At 40.1% G+C, this 18,997-nt stretch overlaps 1 protein-coding gene across 1 annotated transcript in view; it reads left to right on the plus strand.

The window, feature by feature from the left end:
- Nucleotides 1-18,997, plus strand: part of PHEX (phosphate regulating endopeptidase homolog, X-linked) — a 107,854-nt gene that overhangs the window by 65,398 nt on the left and 23,459 nt on the right. The window contains exons 13-15 of the mRNA XM_009893105.1: nucleotides 6,866-6,943; nucleotides 8,571-8,674; nucleotides 16,241-16,299. Of these exons, the coding sequence (XP_009891407.1) occupies nucleotides 6,866-6,943; nucleotides 8,571-8,674; nucleotides 16,241-16,299 (241 nt within the window). The remainder of the gene's footprint in view (nucleotides 1-6,865; nucleotides 6,944-8,570; nucleotides 8,675-16,240; nucleotides 16,300-18,997) is intronic.

Genomic DNA, 18,997 nt, shown 5'->3' on the forward strand with positions numbered 1-18,997 from the left:
TTCTGTGCATGGCAGTCCTACTAAACCTTTAGGTGCTTGCAACTTTATGGTTAGTAATATTATCTTGTTAGCTAGTGGATATTAAGACTGAATATATAATCTCAACTACCAGTTTGCTTAGAAAACTTTTTGTCCTTTTTCCCCTCCTTTTCATAGGAAGGTAATGTATAGTATGGTCCTGTTTTAAGCATACTAGGTAATATTTTCTTGTCAGGAATTTTTCTTTGAGTGAAGCTGTGGTTTCAAAAGATGATTCAGAGGAAGGGGTAAACAAATTTAACACGTAATCCCTTTGCTGTTCCTTCTCTGCTTTCCCACACTATGTGTTCCCAGCACTTGTCTTGTGCTAGTTGCAGCACTTGCTGGGTCTCTTTGTGTAGGGATTGAGCTCACTGATCTGGCAGAAAATTGGCTGGGATAAAACTTGGATAGATTTCTGCTATGTTAGTGAGCTAAGCAGTCTGCCAGAAAGATGTGGCAGGGAACTGAGGCAGCTCACGGAGTCTGTGGGTGCAGGCAGCACAGGCAAAAGTATGAAGAGATGGGAGGAGCAAGGGAGAACAGGGAGGACTAGGACATTTTTTTTTTTTCACTTGGCAGGACAAAGATGTCAAATGGACTCAGCTGCTTTTGAAACCACAAAGGGTGTTTAACTGAAAACAATTTTATGTGTACTTGATGCCATAATATTTTAAACTACTGTTGTGTGCTTGGGTGTGATTATTCACATAAGTCACTTGATTTTAATTTTTTTTTTTAATTTTTTGTTAGCCTTGGGCTCAAGCTATTACAAGACTGGAGAAATAGCTGTATTTTCCATCTTTAATTGATTAATGTAGAACATTAAAAACAATTATTGAAATACTGGGGAGAGGTTTATGGTGCAGTGTGAGATGGTGGTATGTATTATTACATGAAACAACACTAGCTCTGAAAATCTTGAAAAATCTACACATTTTGTATTGTTGTGATATGCAAATATAAGAGGAAAGTTAAAGCCAAAGTTTAAAAATACATAGTTTGATGATTAGCTGTATTCTGGAGTATGGATTATAGCCAGTTCACTGCAGATCAAGTGCTCTTAAAAACTACCTTTTCAGGCCAAGTGTTCATGTTTGAGTTGTGACTTCACTTTTAATTGCAGTTGACGATGTGCAAATCCCTGACATTTCATGTGGCCCCTGCATAGGAAATCAAATACATCATTAAGGTAGGCCCAGTCCGTCTACCACTCAAGTCAGTGGGTCACTTCCTACTGATACCTGTAGGACTGGGCTTTAGCCCTGTGATGGAACATTTCTGTGTTTTACCAAGGTCCATCACTCTGTTTCTTGAGTTTTTCTATATGTAAAACCTAAATAGATGCAGTGATATTTATGCAGCAATTTTACCAGATGGCTCTTGAATCATCTGTTTTCAATGAAAAATGAAAAGACCAGACACGTACATAAAGGCTGAATTAATCTTTGTAATTAAATGGAACATTTCTTTGCCGTGAATGATTTTAGCTTTCAGAATGTATTTCATGCTAATTTTTCAGTGAACTGTAATTGTATTAATTTTTTGTATTTTTAGAAGCTTGAAAATGATCTTCACAAAGTTACTGTGAGTCAAGTTGATATACAGAAAATCTGTGTCAGACTCATAAAATTTGTCGGGGGTGAGATATATGTTTTGTTTTGGGGTTTTTTTTATAGTAAGTACAATATGTCAGTACTTGGTGTTGCTAGCAGGCCTACAAAATATCCAAATCATACTGTGATGGGCAAAAAAGGCTCTCAGAATGCTCACACACCAGGTTTGGTTGTCAAGTGAGAATTTGACTAGAGTGGAAACTGGGATGCTTTGTAGCATTGACACACATGTGTGCGTTCCCACGTTGGCAAGTTGTTAAGTCAAGAGTGAAAAGTTGTTCATTATTTTGTCTCTGTAGTAAACTGATTTGCAATGCTCTCATCATGACAGAAAGACACACTGATGATAAAATCCCCACTGTGTTGGAGTCTGTGGGGAAACTTCCTTGCGTAATCAGCAGTGGAGGAAGTAGTCCTACTGTGGGTCCTCTTCCTCGGAGCCTGCTCTCTGGCTGCTGGGGCGCAAAACTGTTATCGTGACTTACTCTAAAGGATGCTGCTGCTCTGTGTCACCCCCTGTGAGAGCCTTTCGCTTTCAGTGGCAGGAGAGGAAGCCCGCGGAGATCAGTTTTCTTAATTTACCCAACAGCCTAAGGTAGGCTGAGTACTTAATAGCTGGGGGAAATACCCCATTGTCCCTTTTCTTCCTGTACACATGGTTATTTAATATGCAAATTAGATATAGGAATTAAATGAGCCCTTAAACCATAAAAAGTTGTGCATGGTGTGTTTACAGCGGATTCATGTGCAGTTACCACATGGTTGGTTCCTGTATATTTGTCACATTTCATTTGCTTTCCCTGTATGTGTGTGCGTGCCTCCTGGAAGGCTGGTCTCTTAAATATACTTTTAATCTTATCAAGGGGAAAATACTGACTTCATTATCAAAGAGCAAGCTGGTTGTAGGAGAGTTTTCCTCTTTCCTGTGCTGTATGAATAAGTAGTCTTTGAACTGCCGTCAAATATTACTCAAGTGAACAGAAATATAGCCAAGGAAGCAAGAGACTTCCAACATGCAAATTTAGAAACCTGCTCTTAATACAATGCTTTCTAACTTGTCTGTTGTGTAAATAAACTGGGCTGTGCGCTGGGCTCAGCTGAATGGGCCTGTCATGTCGATGCAAAGCCCCTGGGAGGAATCCCAGTTGGAGGGATTCCCAAGGACCTGTGTCCTCTCACAGGTTTTGCTTTGGCTATAGGAAACAGTTCCCTCCACCATGAGCCACATGCACTTCGCTGTCAGTGTCAGGGAACTTATTGGTGTGCCACAGCCTTCTGGCCTGCCACCCATGCCTCCTGCCCTAAGTGCCTGCATGGGCCGTATGGGCCTGGACCTCATCCCAGGCTGGAGTCAGGATGTTGGAGGTAGCCCTTCAAAAAGAGAGATGCCCTTGGTCCTTCAGATCAAGCAAGCTTATTCCTCTGTTCCTCCCATACCAGTATGTGCTACACAGTGGAGATAAAGTGACCCTGGGCCACTAGGTCAGTAGGATCTCAGGGGAGGATGGCACACCTCTACATTTTTGGCCACATCATAGGTATCATTAGGATCAATTTGAGACACATTCCTTTTCTGGGACAACCTGTATAGTGAGTCATGGATTGCACGTAACAACCAATTTGCTCTCCGTCAGCTCTTGCTATAGATGTTCTCAAAAAGGCTCTTAAAGGACGTTTTTCTTTTGTGATTTTAGATGGTCCAGAAGCTTTGTAATGGTGTTTAAGCATGTACCTATGTTTTCTAATAACAAATTAACTCGGTGGTGTAGTAAAAAAGTGTGTACTTTTCTGAATCTGTTTTCCTACATGACTGGTGGAACATTCAAGAAGGCATCAGAATTACAGTGGTAGTAAGGTCTACACAGTGCTAGTAAAGTCTACCTTAGACTTCAGTCATTACAGAGTATATAGTTGCCTGGGTGTCTTGCTCAGACTTCTGAAACATACATATTGTGGCAAAACCTTCTAAGTAACTAATGCAGTAAAATAACATTTTTCCCTTATCTATCTCTATATAAATCTATATGTATATCTATATATCTTACAAAATAGAGACAGCTTTAGCTATTGATAAAACATCAAAGTACTAGGAGCAGCAAGTCTTTGAGACAAACTCTGTTATTTGCTGGGGTTTTATACAGCCTTTGTAACAAAACATTGTGGCAGTTTCTGACCTTTTTTTCCTCGAACATAGAAATCTTAAGCTCATGACATCAATTGTCAAAGACACAAAGCAAGAGTATGTGTGACCTGACAAGTGAGCTCAGCTCTCCTGAGGTTGGGAGAACTCATCCCATCTTCCTTTTCAAATGCAGCAGGGGCATGACAAGGCTAAAGGATTTAAGTGTCACTAAAATACAAAATTAACATTAAATATTAATTATATTATTATCTATGACATTATAAGATTATATATGATTTTTAGATCAACCTATGTCAGATCTGCTATTAAGGAATCTGGAGGAATCATCCTCACCCTTAGAGATGTTTGGTTAAGGAGTGGGGTCTAAAAGAACGAAAATATGGCAGTTCCAAGCTGCTGCTCTCAGTCGGCTGCTGTGGAAGAAGAGACTGAGATGGATGTGGCAGATGCTCCATAAAGACCCCAAAATGCCCATATGGTGAAATGGAGATAGACATATTGTGGTTGCAACCAGACAACTAGTACCGTGGGTTTGAGGGCAGGGCCCATCTCTGCTTCTTTCAGCAAAGAAGTGCTGCCAGATCTAGGCTGGCTTCATAGTCCTCTGCGTTTACAGCCAGCGAGACGTGAATTTATTGGCTTTTATTTGGAAGGCAGTCTAGAAATCGAGTGTTTTTAAAGGATATAATATAGTTCAAAGCCAAAAATGTTCTTTTATGTGCCAAAACATGATCAACAATTTCTGATCAACGTTGTACTGGCTAAATCATTGGTGAAATGACAGTGTACTGACACAGTTAATCCTTACTTTTTCTTTAAAAGCCACTGTTGATTTTTTGCAAGTTGCGCTAGAAATTGTTTTTAAAGGGTTTACTCTTCATTGTGTAAGTTAGTTTTTAAATTAAATCTGTTTAATCAAAATGCTAAGAGGCTCAATTAAGTAGATTCAACACAGAGGCTACTCTAAGTGATTCAGATGGTTGCTCTGGAACACATGCAGAACATTTGAGGTTCTCTGAACTTGTTTAAGCAGCTGACTCACTAAAAACTAAAACTGTTGAGTTTTGTACTTTGCTTTTTCAAGACTAGTGTAACAACTCAGATTGAAACATTTGAAATGGAAAACGGAAATTTTCCAGTTCTTGCAAAGTTCAGTCAGCTGGACCTGACAATACTACCAGAAAAAAAAAAAAAGATGCTCTTGATTATATACGAACTTGCAGATTAGTGGTACTCCAGCCCCCTGCTTTTTATACATACACACACCCCCTCCCCACTGGCATTTAAAATATCTTGGAAGGCTGCTCTACCTTCTGGAAAACTGAGAAAACATTGTGTTGAGAGTTAATTGGACTCATTTCATATTTCCTGTTCAGCATTTGTCTTCCATTGTTTTTTTTATCACTAGGGATATTTGCATGACAATGGGATCTTTCTTGCTTAAGACATCATCTGCTCCTGCTGCTAATTTCCTACCTGAAGTTGTAATCTTCTGTTTGTGACATCTTAATTATCTCAACAACAATTAATTGTGATGTCACAAATGGAGGATTATGACTTTGGGCTGGAAATGAGATTGAGAAATTGAAGGAGTTTGAAGAAGCAAAAAAATCCTTTCTTCTTGAAAAATAAAAGAGGAGACAAAATAATTTTGGTTAAATTCTTACAGTTGTGGAACAAAAAAAACTGCTGTCATAGGAGGCCCTGTTGTATTGCGACACTGTGTAGGGGAAGGGGGCAAGAATTTCACTTGAGGATGAAGGGGAATCTTCCCTTGAACAGCCACCCCCTGCAGCAAGAGGGAAATACAAGCCGGTAGACCCCAGAGAGGTTTGGGCTCTGCTTGCAGAGAGCAGAATGCAGGGTTGGTATGGCTGCAGTCAGTTTAAAGGCCAGTCCGTTTATTGCACTTCATATCTTGCAATATTCATTTGTGTTTGGACACCTGAGTTTGAAGAATAGATTTCCAGAAGAGCATTTTTTGAGGGGTGGGGCAATTTCGAAGACTTTAAATTAAAATTCATTTTAAATTAAAATTCATTAAAATTAAATTCAGCATCCTGAAAACATACAAAGTGAAAGCTTTGTGCTACCCTAGTACACCACAGCTTTAATTTATTCTATTGACTTATCATATTTCATTTCTTGGTACATCGTCTTATCTTTTTGTATCCTTCTGCTTTTCTTCTGGAAACATGTTGTTTCCACAGAAATTCTGGGTGGCAGGGTGGCCTGCCAGTGTTTTTTGAGGACCTTACTAAGTCTGTTTACATACTTACTCCATCCTTTACAAAGTGGGAATACTTATCTTACAGCTACTACTACTTCTCACCAGAGCGTTTACAGAAATGGTGCATAAACACTGGCAACAAGTCGTGACTGAATGAGGAAAAAAAAAACCCCAAAGTCAATGAAAAGTGAGGTGTCTTATTTTAACACTTTACTTACAGTAGGGGAAGGGCAAAGACTGCAAAGTAGAGGGATGAAAGTGGAGAACGAACCAAAGATTAGCCCTGTGGTTTTAGGAAAGTACAGTACTTCAAAAAAAGTGTGCGCGCACCCATCCTCAGGTGTAAATGGAAGTGAGTTTCGGTGGAAATACACCAGTCTGCACTTGCTGGGACCCAGGTTCACTCATATCTGTGTATCAAATCTATTTTAACAGTTGGTTGCATACCAGTTACTGCGTCATAGCAAAATGGGCCGTTTCCTGTTATCTTTTGGAAAACATTGTAAAAACAGGCATTTGACCATCTGATTAACACAAAAACCAGTGGGGAAAATCAGCTGTTAAGATTTTGCACTCAAATGCATTGTTGTAAGTCTGTAAAAGCTCTGCAGGTGACAACAGACCCACTGTGATAATCTGACAAGACAACCTGGACCCTCCACGTTGTGACGCAAAGCTCATTTGTGGCACCAAGTCTACCTTGTAGGCAGGTTGGTTTGAAGTTAAATTAGGATGCTTTCAGGGAAGCATAATAATACAAAGTGAAAAAAGAATGGAGGGGAAAAAAAAGCCGTACACTGAGAAATGTTTATATCTGCCAACACTTTTTTCTTTTTTTTTTCTTCTTTTTTTTCAAAGGCAAAAGCAGTTATGGCAAAAGTGGGTTACCCTCAATTTATAATGAATGACACATATATTAATGAAGACATCAAAACAGTAAGTGTCAGACTTGCAGCTTTCTTCTTTTACATATTGCAGCCATTCTTTGCTCTGTTTTGCTGCTGTCTAAAATCAAAGCTCTTCTTTTGTATGGCATGCTTCTGGAGTTTGGCTTCCCTGCTTATTTTTAGATGTTGAATTAAGTATGCTCGCTCTCATGTCTAAATTGTCAGTGCTGGTGTGTCTAAGTGAGATCACCACAAGGCCTGCTGGGACTAAAAATGTGCTTGGGTACAAAGAACCTTCCTGCTATTAACCATTTTAAAGGTTAAATATACACTGGAGTTAAGTTTTGCATTTAGTTGTAAAAACGAAACAAAACAAAAAAACAATCCTCAAATTAGTCATCTTCAAAAATACTAATGCATTTTTCCTCAAATTAACACAATTTATGGTACCCTATACAGCCTCTCCCCACCTCTCCAGGGTTGTTGGTTATAATCACGTCTAGAGGTCCTAACCAATGTATATGTTTACTGTGCTGGCTGCTGGACAAGGATACTGGGCAAGGGGAGGGACATGACTCCTTCCTGACCCAGGATCTGTTCAGTCTACCTAAGGCAGGAAGGCAGATGATGAAGATGGTATATTTTACCATTTTCCAAACTGTGGCACGCATGTAATGAATTGTATTACTGAAAGTCACAGGCAAAGTAGAGTCACACATTCACTCCTGAGCTGGTAAAATACAAGTGTGATAGTCATCTTTGTCAGAGAACATGAAAGAACACTAAAAAGCATAATTTATTGAGAAAACTTTGAAGAACCAACTCTACAAGCCTAGTCCTTGTTCTTGGAAAGACTAGGGTGAGGTGGTGCTGTGAAGGCAATGTAATGAAATGGAGGATGGGACCAAATTTCTACTCAACATATGGAATTATTTGCCCAGATAAGTGGTAACGTTTAGTGAAAAACACTTGTTAATCATGGCTGCAAAAACATAGTTTAAATCTGAAGTATAACTCCCTCAAAAGTCATAGGATTTCTTGAAACTGGTGACAGGAATATCGGCTGGATTTATAAAAAATTAACATCCCTTTTTCTTGCATGGTTAGTTGTGTGTGTGTGGCATTCCTATTAGATTTGGAGGCTTATGGAATCATGGAGCCCTATGGCTGTAAGCATTTAATGTGAGAAACAGTAAGAAAGCAGCAGCAGAACCCTCGGAGGGCACGGAGTACAAAGTATTTGTAATAAAATGCAAAACAAACTGAAAAAAAAAAAAGGGCTTTGTTACATTTTTGAAAATGGTTTTAAAATGCACTTTTGAAAATAAAAGTAGACTTACTTCCTTATGGGAAAGAGGCTGCCTGGATAGCAGCCTTAGAAACATGCAGTCTGCAATGCATCTTTGGGTACTTCTGATTTCCTCAGCTGTTCTCTGCGCAGGGAAGAGCTTTTCAATGTTCCAGTCTCTTCTGTAGATCCACTCAGCCACCATTTTTTAACTAAGCTCACAAAATATTTTTTCTTCCTACCAAGTGTGAAAATTTTACTCGCTTTGATTTGATAATGGCTAAAAAATCAGGTGATTATCTTGTTTAAAATAAAAGTTCTGATTGTTTTATGTCAACTTTTGTTTCCTTGGACACGCATTAAAAATGTCTGTGCTTTATCTATACAGCTGAAGTTTACAGAAAGTGACTATTTTGGCAACGTGTTGCAAACTCGCAAATACGCAGCCCAATCTGATTTCTACTGGCTTAGAAAAGAAGTTCCAAAAACAGAGTGAGTAGACAAAAGACAAATTTACATAATCTTCTAACAATATTTTAATTTCTATTATTTAATTTATAAAATGTGTGTTTTAATAGAATTACATTCACAACAACATATGATACAAAAAGCCTATTGCCAACCCCCCTCCCCCAGTTATTCAGAAACTGCTGTGGATATTTTTTTTTGAAAGTTGTAGGTATGCCTGTTCTGATGCACAGCAGTCATATGATTGCAGCTTAGACTTTTAATGAAAAAAAGGGTAATTGAATCTCAATTAAAAATGGATTATGTCTCTTGGTCACAGTTAGAATTTGGGATGGTACAGCAGGGATTTATGAAATAAATTTTCTAAGAATGGAACCATTAGTAAGAGATAACATTGTTATTAGTAATAGCAATCGGCATTGTTAGTTACCTGCTGTTGATAGCAATGATACGGAATAAGATGTAATTTAATTTACATATTTTATTTTTATTTATTTGTAAACCTAAGAGGGCAGATTGTGTCACACTGTCATCAAATACATGAAAGAATCAGTCTCTTTTCTTACTGGTGGGTAATCAAATCCTTAAAATGCAAATTAAAACCTAAACAGAACTTAATTAGTCTAATCATGCTATTTAAAAATCACTCCTTTTAAACAGAGACTTTGAAATTGGTGCTGCTGCTGAGCTTCTGTGGCGGTGTTTCCTTAGGGCTCCAGAAATTCCTACTCAGACTGAACCGTACCTTGTTTTGGGGGTGGCTCTGTGTTGCCCGTGGGGCAGGTAGAGGATGTCAGCAGGCCAGGCGCAGCCTATTCCTCGATAGAGTGTTGTAACTTCACCCGATATTTTCAAAGGGTTGTTTATAGCTTAAAGTTAATTGTGAATTTTACTTCTCAACACACCTTTCTCTGACATTGCAAGGGTTAATGCCAGGGGATGATTTTGTGGGCTTTCCTGCAGCCCTGGGTGCCAGAGCTGGACCAGGACAGTATATTCTCTTCAGACCAACTGTGTCCATGAGAGCGGTGAAATAACGCTTGCCTCTCTATACCAATGGTGATCCTTCCTCCTCCTGAACTGTGTTGCGGCAGCTCTAACGCAGACCACGTAGATTCTTGGCACGGCGGGAAGTTTCCCCTGTAAGGAAGTTAATTGGTGGGTAATTCCCGACTGTACACCTCAGAGGTTGTCCCATCAAGTGGGTACGCTTAAAAAGGTTTTACCCAATTGCCCACAACAAGATTGAATACCTTCTCAGACTTGTCTTTACTGTCTTATTTCAAGGACTACTTAACAGCAGCCCCCTCATCACTTTTGTCTTGCTCTTCTTGTCATCCCACGGGGCACATACAGGCCTGGGGGATCCCAGTTTGATTTTCGGTCTCTTTCCTTTGTCAGCACAGGGTGAGGCTCTGCTTTCTGGGGGGCTGGGGGGAACCCCCACCTGAACCCTCAATCATAATTATTCCTTGTGGGAGATTATGCTGCCTTTGCACCTGCTTGGTGATAGAAAAGAGCTCTGAAAGTGGTGTTCCCTTACACTGTCCGCTTTTGCTGTGTCTGCTGAGGGGGTACCAAGGCATAGAGAGTCATTGCCACCTCCAATAACATTTTTTTAAAATTTATTATAATAAACCAATAACTCTCACCCACCAATCTGTGGCATATCACATCTGAGCTTAAATATATCAGTACTTGCCACATTCTAACTATCAGTCTCTACTACTTTCTGATGCTTTTACTTCTCTTTTTTCTTTCTTTCTTTTTCTGTTGTTTTTTTTTTTTTTTTCCAGCTTTTATATTTCATAGAACTCCACAGTTCTTCACTCTACACTGAAGCTTGGTGCTGTGTTAATAGAGAATTACCCTTGGGGTTTTGTTTCTGTTTGCTTCATTTCTTCTTTTCCCTAGTTCAGTACGTTTTAGCATATCATTTCTATTTAGACATAGCTATTATAGATGGTCCAAGTTGTGGACTGAAAAAGATAAATAAGAAAAGGAAATAAATTACCAGCTAGTAAAGTAATAGTAATACTACACCCAAAAGTTAAAATGGTATATTCATTTAGCAGACAGTCCAGGTTTCTCAGCAATATTATCTCAAACTGGACTCACGTTCCTTAGCATAGTCAACTAAATGGAAAATCAAAATGATGGTTCACTCAAATCACCAGCAAAACACTATCAGGGGACAGACAGAGGAGCTGGGAGGAGTTTGATAAAGAAAGGGGGAATGTGGATATCAAAGTGGAAATAAGTTATTCTGGAAATTCAACAGTTTTTTAATCTGAAAAGAGGAACAAAAATCCACCAAAACAGGAGTAATTATCAAAATTCTTTGTCATTTGCTCTGCTCCCTCCCTCCATAGCAGTTATCTGCCTTACAGGAAAAAGGGAGAATGGAAAGACTCAGGTGAGGCATTGCTCATGGCACGGATGGGGGGGACGTACCCAGCCCAACTGGTACCAAGCAGCTGTGACAAGGCATAGGGGTGCCTGAGCCACCTGCTCTTCCAGTCCCAGGGGCCAGGTTCCCACACGGGCACCACAGCTACGGAAGGTCCAACTTGCTGTCACAGAATCACAGAATGGTCAGGGTTGTAAGGCACCTCTGGAGATCATCCAGTCCAACCCCCCCACCAGAGCAGGGTCACCTACAGCAGGTTGCACAGGATGGCGTCCAGGCAGGTTTTGAATGTCTCCAGTGTGGGAGACTCCACAACCTCTCTGGGCAGCCTGTTCCAGTGCTCTGCCACCCTCAAAGTAAAGAAGTTCCTCCTCATGTTAAGATGGAACTTCCTATGTTCAAGTTTGTTGTCCTCAATACCTGCTTTGGATGCTGGCTGCGATTCTAACAGCTGGCTGGGGAGATGGCTGTCGTCTTCACAGCTGGCTCTATCAAACAAGAGAAAAAGTGCTCAGGTATCAGGAGAGAGACATAGGAAAGGGATTTGTGGCAGGAGCTGAGGAATATGATGCACGAAACGGTGCAAGTTGGATTGAGAGGGCTGAATGGAGGAGATGAGGCTAGAAGGGGGAGTATGGGAGGAAGGGGAAGGCGCAAAGACAATTATAATAAGCCAGGTGAGGCATGACTAGAGCAGAAGGAAGTGAAAGGCAGGGCATGGGGAAGTGATGGCCACGTGGAAGGGAGAGATAAAGGATAATCAGGGTTTTAGTGGTGCTTGCTTACCCATCCATGGAACCATATACATTAATACATACAAATATACATACACATGTCTGTGTATATATAAACACACACCCACACCTTTTTAACAGTGATTGAATCTATCTTTCTTAACACTGATATCATACTTGCAAATAGCAGGGGATCAGAAGACTTCTTGAGCATACCACCTAGTTATCATTAATCTTTCTTCTTTGAAGTCAGGAACATCTCCTCTAAGACTTTTAGAGCTGGCCAAATCTTTCTTCACTTTGCACTCAACTTTCAGTTCTGGAGATGCAGGCATCTAGCAGCCCAATGCACAGAGGACGTGTGCTATAGGAATATTCCTGGGTCTCCTCCAGGACCTACTCCAGTTTCTTGATCACACACTATTGTTTTTAAGCCCTGGCTCTTGGTTTGCCACAGGGCAGGCAGCTCTGAGAGGGGCTGGGTTAGATGCTGTTAAGGACAGCGCAAAAGCTCCTTCTGGAAAAAGGGAAAAGCAGCCATGAAAGACACTGGGCAGGCTGTTGTCAGGAGAGCTCAGAAATCCTGTGGGTGGACCTGCCCTGAAGAGGAGAGGCCGGGAAGGAGCCTCCCGGAGCCTTTTCTTGATCTTTGAACCTCATTTTAAGCAGTGTGGTGGTGGAGGAAGCTGGGCCCAGCCTTATCATTCCAGTTTCTTGTCCAGCCCCCGGGGACACAGGTGGCAGCCTGGCATGGGAGGCTAATTCCCTGTTTCTACATGGAAAAATGAATAAAACAGACTAACAATGAGAAATGGAAATACACTTTTGAAGATTGCCTCTCCTTTAGAAGTTTTTCTTTATAGTCCTGTATTGGGAAGAGATTTTCCAGATTCCAACTTCATTAGTAACTTTGTACGGCATTTCACTTCTAACCAGCTTAAGTGCATTAAACATTCACAAATTCATTTTCTTCACTTACATGATTTAAAAAAAAAAAAAAATCTTACTTGGGACATTGAACACCAAATTCTGCTCCACCTGAGTGATTTCGTCTAACTCAAGAAGCTGAGAGAACAAATTGCAAATTCAGCTTGTGCTTTACAGAAAATTAAATAAATTAATAAGCTTTTATCTGTATTGTAAATGTTCCCAGTCACCCCTTTTCATGGCTGGCAATATAGCACACTATACTCATAACTCAGAAAGGAAGACATCACAGAAAATTGTAGCCTAAAGAAGCACAAACCGAAGAGAGTATCTGCCCCACTTGCTATCTCTGTGGGATTTTATTTCTACAAGAGAAGTCTCAAACTTACAAATGTCAAGTCTGCAGCATTAGGTTTTGACTGCTGCAGTGGTTGATAGGTAACGTTACAGGACATTGTTTGAAGCTGTCCCTTTTTCACATGCTAATAGCAAATGGAAACAGTGTAAAGAGTTCTAGACTTTATAAATTTAGTTTTTAATTAATAAGAGCTTAGGGTTTGTTATGCCTTTTTTTTTTCATCTTTCTGCTAATAGATCAAATGCACTGAAATTGTAACCAGACACAGGAAATGACCAGGTGACCTGACTTCAAACAGGAATGAAAGCTATTTCTAAATTTGCTTTACCTTAAAATTTAACAGCGATAGCTATTTATTACAGACCTTCATAATAGTAAGTTGATGTCATATTAGTTAAGGTCTGTCACTGAAGGTTCAATCATTTCAAGGAGCTCACTGAAAGAGAATGACAGATAAGAGGTGAAGTTGTTCTTCTAGTCTGAGTGGAAACAGTCTCTGTTATTTCTGCTCTTTTGTGGAAAATACTTCCTAAATCATTTTGAGAGTGGCTCAGAATGGTACAACAAAATGCTGGAGTGTAAATATTCTCCTTGCTGAGTGTCTAAATGTCAAATATGAAATTCAGCGGTATACTCTGCTTGTCACTAGAGAACTCTTGTTCTTCCTGACTCTTTGGTACAGCTGCTGTCTCCTGTTCCTAGCTGCTTAAAAACACAACAAACTTCATACAGGGTCATTCTTGAGACCTTCTTATGAACGAGCGACTTGGAAAGAACTTAGTTCAGTTTTGCAGTGAGAAGATTGAGGCTGCTATCGGTCTCTGGCTCATACTAAGCTCAGAAGACAGAATGGGCTCTGCTGTTGTGGTGGTAGGTCATGAAGAAAGAAGCAGTCTCAGGATGGGGATGTTGTGGTGAATCTTGGTAGCTAGTCTATGAGCTACGAGTCTATGAGTTCATAGGTATGAAAGCATGGCCAGCAGTGGTGTGATGTCTTCCCTCAGTAGCTGTGGACCAAAACAGCATTTGCAGTTGCTCTTGGGCAGAGTGAGGTGCTCCTGTGGTGACAAGTACGTGCATCACTGGTTAGCTCCTCACCCAATAACAGCAGGTGCAAAATTGTACTGTTAGGGAGGTGTTGCTTGTCAGTGAAGAGCTCTTTAGCCAGTCAGTGCTTGTGGTGGTTCCTATCTTGAACTAGCTGTGGTGAGCTCCTGGGGCTTCAGCAGCAAAGAGGGTGGGGAGAAGAGCAAAGCACATTAGTCTGTTTTGAAGTATGTTATCTGTCTCAGGCCCTTAATCCTGTGACTGGAGATGAGAGGCCCTGTAACACACTTGCTCTAAGAAGGATTTGCAAAAAGAAAGGATTTATGGCCCTGGAAGACTTTTTCATGCTTAAAAGTTGCTGTTTGAGAGAACAGAAAGGCTGTTGCAAGTAGAACAAGCCAACAGGGTGCAGTGGAAGTCACAACGCTATGTGTCTTGATTCAAACTTACAGTAAAATCTAAGTTAAAGTGTTGAGTTTCAGATGGGTCCTTTTCAGACAGGTTCTTTCCTTGTCAAAAAAGGTACAGAGTCCTCCAGAGCTACTGCTAAGCCTCAAGAGCAGTCCCACCGTCAAGTGGCTTGCATCCTTCAAAACAGTTCAGCTGATTGCTGCTGTGAACAAACATGAAATTGAAATGTAGTTAATTAAGCCCCCTAATTTTTTCTTTATCCCCTCACCATAAGCCTTATTTCTTCAATTTTCCATTATCGCACTACATTTCCTCTAACATTTAATCTCTTTATTATAGAGGAAACAAAAAACACATCAGAAAACAACCCCCCCCTGCTCCTCCCCTTCAGAATCTCCTAGGTAAACAAAACAGGGAGAGTTATCTGTGGCAATTAGAGCCTATAATGTGATGGACGGTTAAGATATTTACATGACATCACCCTTTGCTTTCATTGGTTAGTTTTTCTAGTTGCTGCATTGTAAAATAAGCTGCTCAGCTTTGAAGATGAGAAAAGCAGAAGAATTTATTGATAAAAGACAGAATGCTGCCATTCTAAAACTCTTCCCTTTGTTGCATATTTTACATGAGGAGATCAGTTGCCAGAAAAACAGTCAGGATCTGCAGATAATTCATTCATTTGATGGTGCTATTTTACAGCACAGATTCGTGTATGTGAATGTCACTGACATCACACATTTTCCATGTTCTGATAGACCTTCCTTTGTCTCACTCTTTGTTTTGCAACAAAGTAATGCATTACCGCAGTTGCTTCTAATTTCTTATGAATTAACCACTAACTGTCATAATCTTTACTTTTCTTTTATCTCACTTCTTTATAAAATCATAAAGTGAAATCTTGGACTCACTGAACTCAGAGTTTCATCTGAGGGGATTTGGATCTTGCTGAAACCAGTTGAGATTTTCCACTCATATGGGTGAAACCACTGTCAATATAGATAAGCTTAGGCTGAGAGTGGTAAATCCTATTTGCTGTTCAAATCTAGGTTTCCCTCCAGCAAGCATGAGAAATCTAACTATGAGAAGAAATGCTAATATTCCTCCATTTGTTTATGAGCACACTGATAGCCATGTTCAGTGTGTAGGGTACAGAACGTGAAGCTGCTTATTTTGAATTTAGGTTCCCAGAAAGCACCTGCCCATGTTGCTGGCACCGTCCTAATTGTTCAAGTAGTTGTTCAGCAAAGCGTCTGAAGCCACTTCACTCCTTTCAAAATGCTCTCTTCTAATTTCAAGAGGGAGTTTCTCCACACATGGTTGAAAGACATGTAAGAGAGTTTTCACAGCTGCTATCAGTGTTGCAGCCTGTGTTGGGTGAACTTCAGTTCGTCAGCATGGCAGACCTCACAAGCACAGTAGTCACTTAGAAATAAAGCAGACTAGGTGATAGGAAGCTTAACGGTCACTCCCGTTGAACATTCATGGACTATATGCTCTTAAACTAAAGCCATTAAACAATGCATTTCAATATTCTAGAAAGTGTAGGCAGCATGTGTTGAAATGGAGAAATACTTAAACTTTAATGTATCCTAGGTCTTTCACATTTTTGCTTCCTTCCATTGAGTGCACTTTTATCTTTGCTCATTCTATTCATAAAGGTGTGTAAGTGTACTGACAGCTGATTTCTTTTGCTCTTACTACAGGTGGTTTACAAGCCCGACTACTGTAAATGCTTTTTATAGTGCATCTACCAACCAGATCAGTGAGTATCTGACTTGTGAGCCTCCTTATAAAGTGCCTGTTTGGGAAATGTATGAGTGAAGCTTCAGAAAATATCAGTACAGTTTGTGTGTTTGTGATTGAAAATCAAAAGCTTGAACCTGGTAATTCAACTCTGAGACATCTTGAGTGAGAGGATAGTTCTGAAAAAGCAAGGGCTCCCACAAATGTGAATTGCTCTTGCTTTATGAATTACTCCATGTCAGCTAACTTGCAGTGACTGCTTGTGTGTGTACTCTGTCCGCTGCAAACATTATCTTAAATCACTTTTATTAAAGCTTAATGTTTCTGTCCTATGTTTTCTGTAGCAAAAAAACGTGTACATCTACCTCCATAAGTATACAGTAACTCTTTAAGTGATAGCAACTCAGTTGTCTAGTATTAATAAATATGTAGCAATAAACGTGACTAGAAGGAGACTGTGATATAGACCAGAAAAATTAAGAAGTGGTGTCCAGCACATTTGTTCAATACCTTCAAGGACAAAGAGTGGTATCGGTAGGTAACTTAAAATTCTTACCTGTATAGTTTGATGAAATTATCTTTTATGTGCAGCACAACCTGCATTACACTAATTTTAGTTACTGGTTGTTTTTAGAGACCATAAATCCTGGTTTGGAAGCACATGATGTAAAAGAGCTGAGTTTTTCCAAGAGCTTGGATGCTTGTTCCCCCTTGCTTTAATGGGACTTTGCATACAAAATTTCTACCTGGCTTTAAAAGTCTGTACCAGTATTTCTGTGGATAATAGTGTTATCTTTACCCTGACACTTCTCTTTGCTTTTATGAGCTTTGCAAGTTAAATAAGCCATTCTCGTTCCATGCCGTCAGGGTCTGGAAGGCACGTGCTATAACCTTTATGTTCTCGGTCCCCAAGGACAGGTGTGTCAAAAATCTCTGAGTGACTCCCCTTTTTTCTCCGAATCTCTTTTGGATGCACAGAGAAGTAGTTTTTGAAAGGAACGAAATGAATATATCACACTGAAGGGGTTACAGCAGAGGACTGGCAATCCAGGTCTGCTGGTATGTGCTCCTACCAATTTCGGTAAACAATTTTTGCCTTCACACTGCTCACTTAAATTCTTTTATGTCTAAGTAAGCCCATTTGTAAAACGAGCAAGATAATTAAACAGTTCTTTTGATTGAAATTAGTTCTAGGCTTAGGCCGCTCTACCTTAAATAGAGGGCTGCCATCATTAAGCAGCCACATTTTTGTTGATTATCTGAGGGAGCGCTTAAGGCAGACTTCCCCGAGCTGATCACAGCTCCAAGGTGCGTGTGAAGCACAGCAGCTACTTCTCCTGCTGAGCGAAGCACTGGCCACCACTGCTGCTTCAGGTGTATCGTGTGAATGGAGGGGAAGCTTGGTCAGCATGAAACAAGAACTGTTGCTGTTATGCCTTCTTTAATATTGGGCCCTTTCAAGTTTCAGCAGGGTTCAGCTCTCTCAGCCTCTCTGCCATGGGACATTAGAGAAAGCTGTAATGAGAGGCTGGAGTCACTGAAGCTAAATTTCACACTCACTGTGTCTAACGGTGTCACGAAGCAGAGAGCTGTCAAACGTAACTGATCAGTCATGGGGTGTAGAGGCAATTGTATTTTCTATCATAACTGCTGACCACCTTGTACTGCTGGCATCTGACCTTGAAGTGTGGATAGTGCAGTCCTTTTAGGGCTGTTCTTAAGAAGAAAAGGATTTCGGTGAAGAAAACTCTCTCCTATCTGAGAGAGAGGTACAAATGTAATCATAGAATCATAGATGGTTTGGGTTGGAAGGGACCTTAAAGGTCATCTAGTTCCAACACCCCTCTGCCATGCCCTAAAACTAATGTGCAATAAGAGAAAGGCACGGTGCAAATGGTCTTCCACTGTTGGCTGGTGTGATTTGCAGGGAAAGAAGCCCCGTGAGATATGGGAGGAACATGCTTAGGTCTGAAGCTGCTGATAAATATTTGTCCCATTACATCTGAGTTCCCATTAATGCTGCTGGGAAAGAGCTGCAGGGTGGGAGACTGAGATTGCGAACCCATGCACACTCGTATTGCGTGTTGTATCTCCTGGGCAAATCTCATGCCCAGCAGTTATTAGCTTACTGCTTTGGAGCTGTTTTCAGTAATAATCCATAGAAATTTCTGTAGGGGCTGGTGACATGCTACAAAAACTGTGGGCTTTTTAAAGGCCTAGTTAAAGAACAAGAAGAAATTTCTACCAAAGGGAGTCATCTGAGAATAAGAAAAAAGAATGAACTCTAGTAAGTTAAATGTAAAGTATATATAGCAAGCCCACAAACTATATATACCAAGTATATAGCAAGCCCACAAAGACTTTGAGGAACAATGTTCTAAGAGCATAAGAAGTATTAATAAAACCTTTTTTTTTTCAAATACACTGAAAGAGGAGAGTCTTTAAGGCATAAAAATGAGATAATACTTTGCATTGGAAGAGTTTGGGAAGCTCTTATCCTGGAGCTTTTTCTTATGGGGGGTAAGTCCCAGGAAGTTTTTCAAATTTAGTGTCAATAGACAGTAGTTTAGAAGACATTCATAAAATGGACTGTCATAAATATAAGGACCAGATAATATTCTCTCAGGTATTTCAAAGGAACTTAGACAAGAAATTGCCAACCAACCAGCTTTGATGTATAGCTTATATCTTATAGTGGCCTTAGCACAGGAAGAATA

The sequence above is a fragment of the Charadrius vociferus genome, unplaced genomic scaffold (assembly GCF_000708025.1).
Source record: "Charadrius vociferus isolate BGI_N301 unplaced genomic scaffold, ASM70802v2 scaffold169, whole genome shotgun sequence".
NCBI classification, from domain to species: domain Eukaryota; kingdom Metazoa; phylum Chordata; class Aves; order Charadriiformes; family Charadriidae; genus Charadrius; species Charadrius vociferus.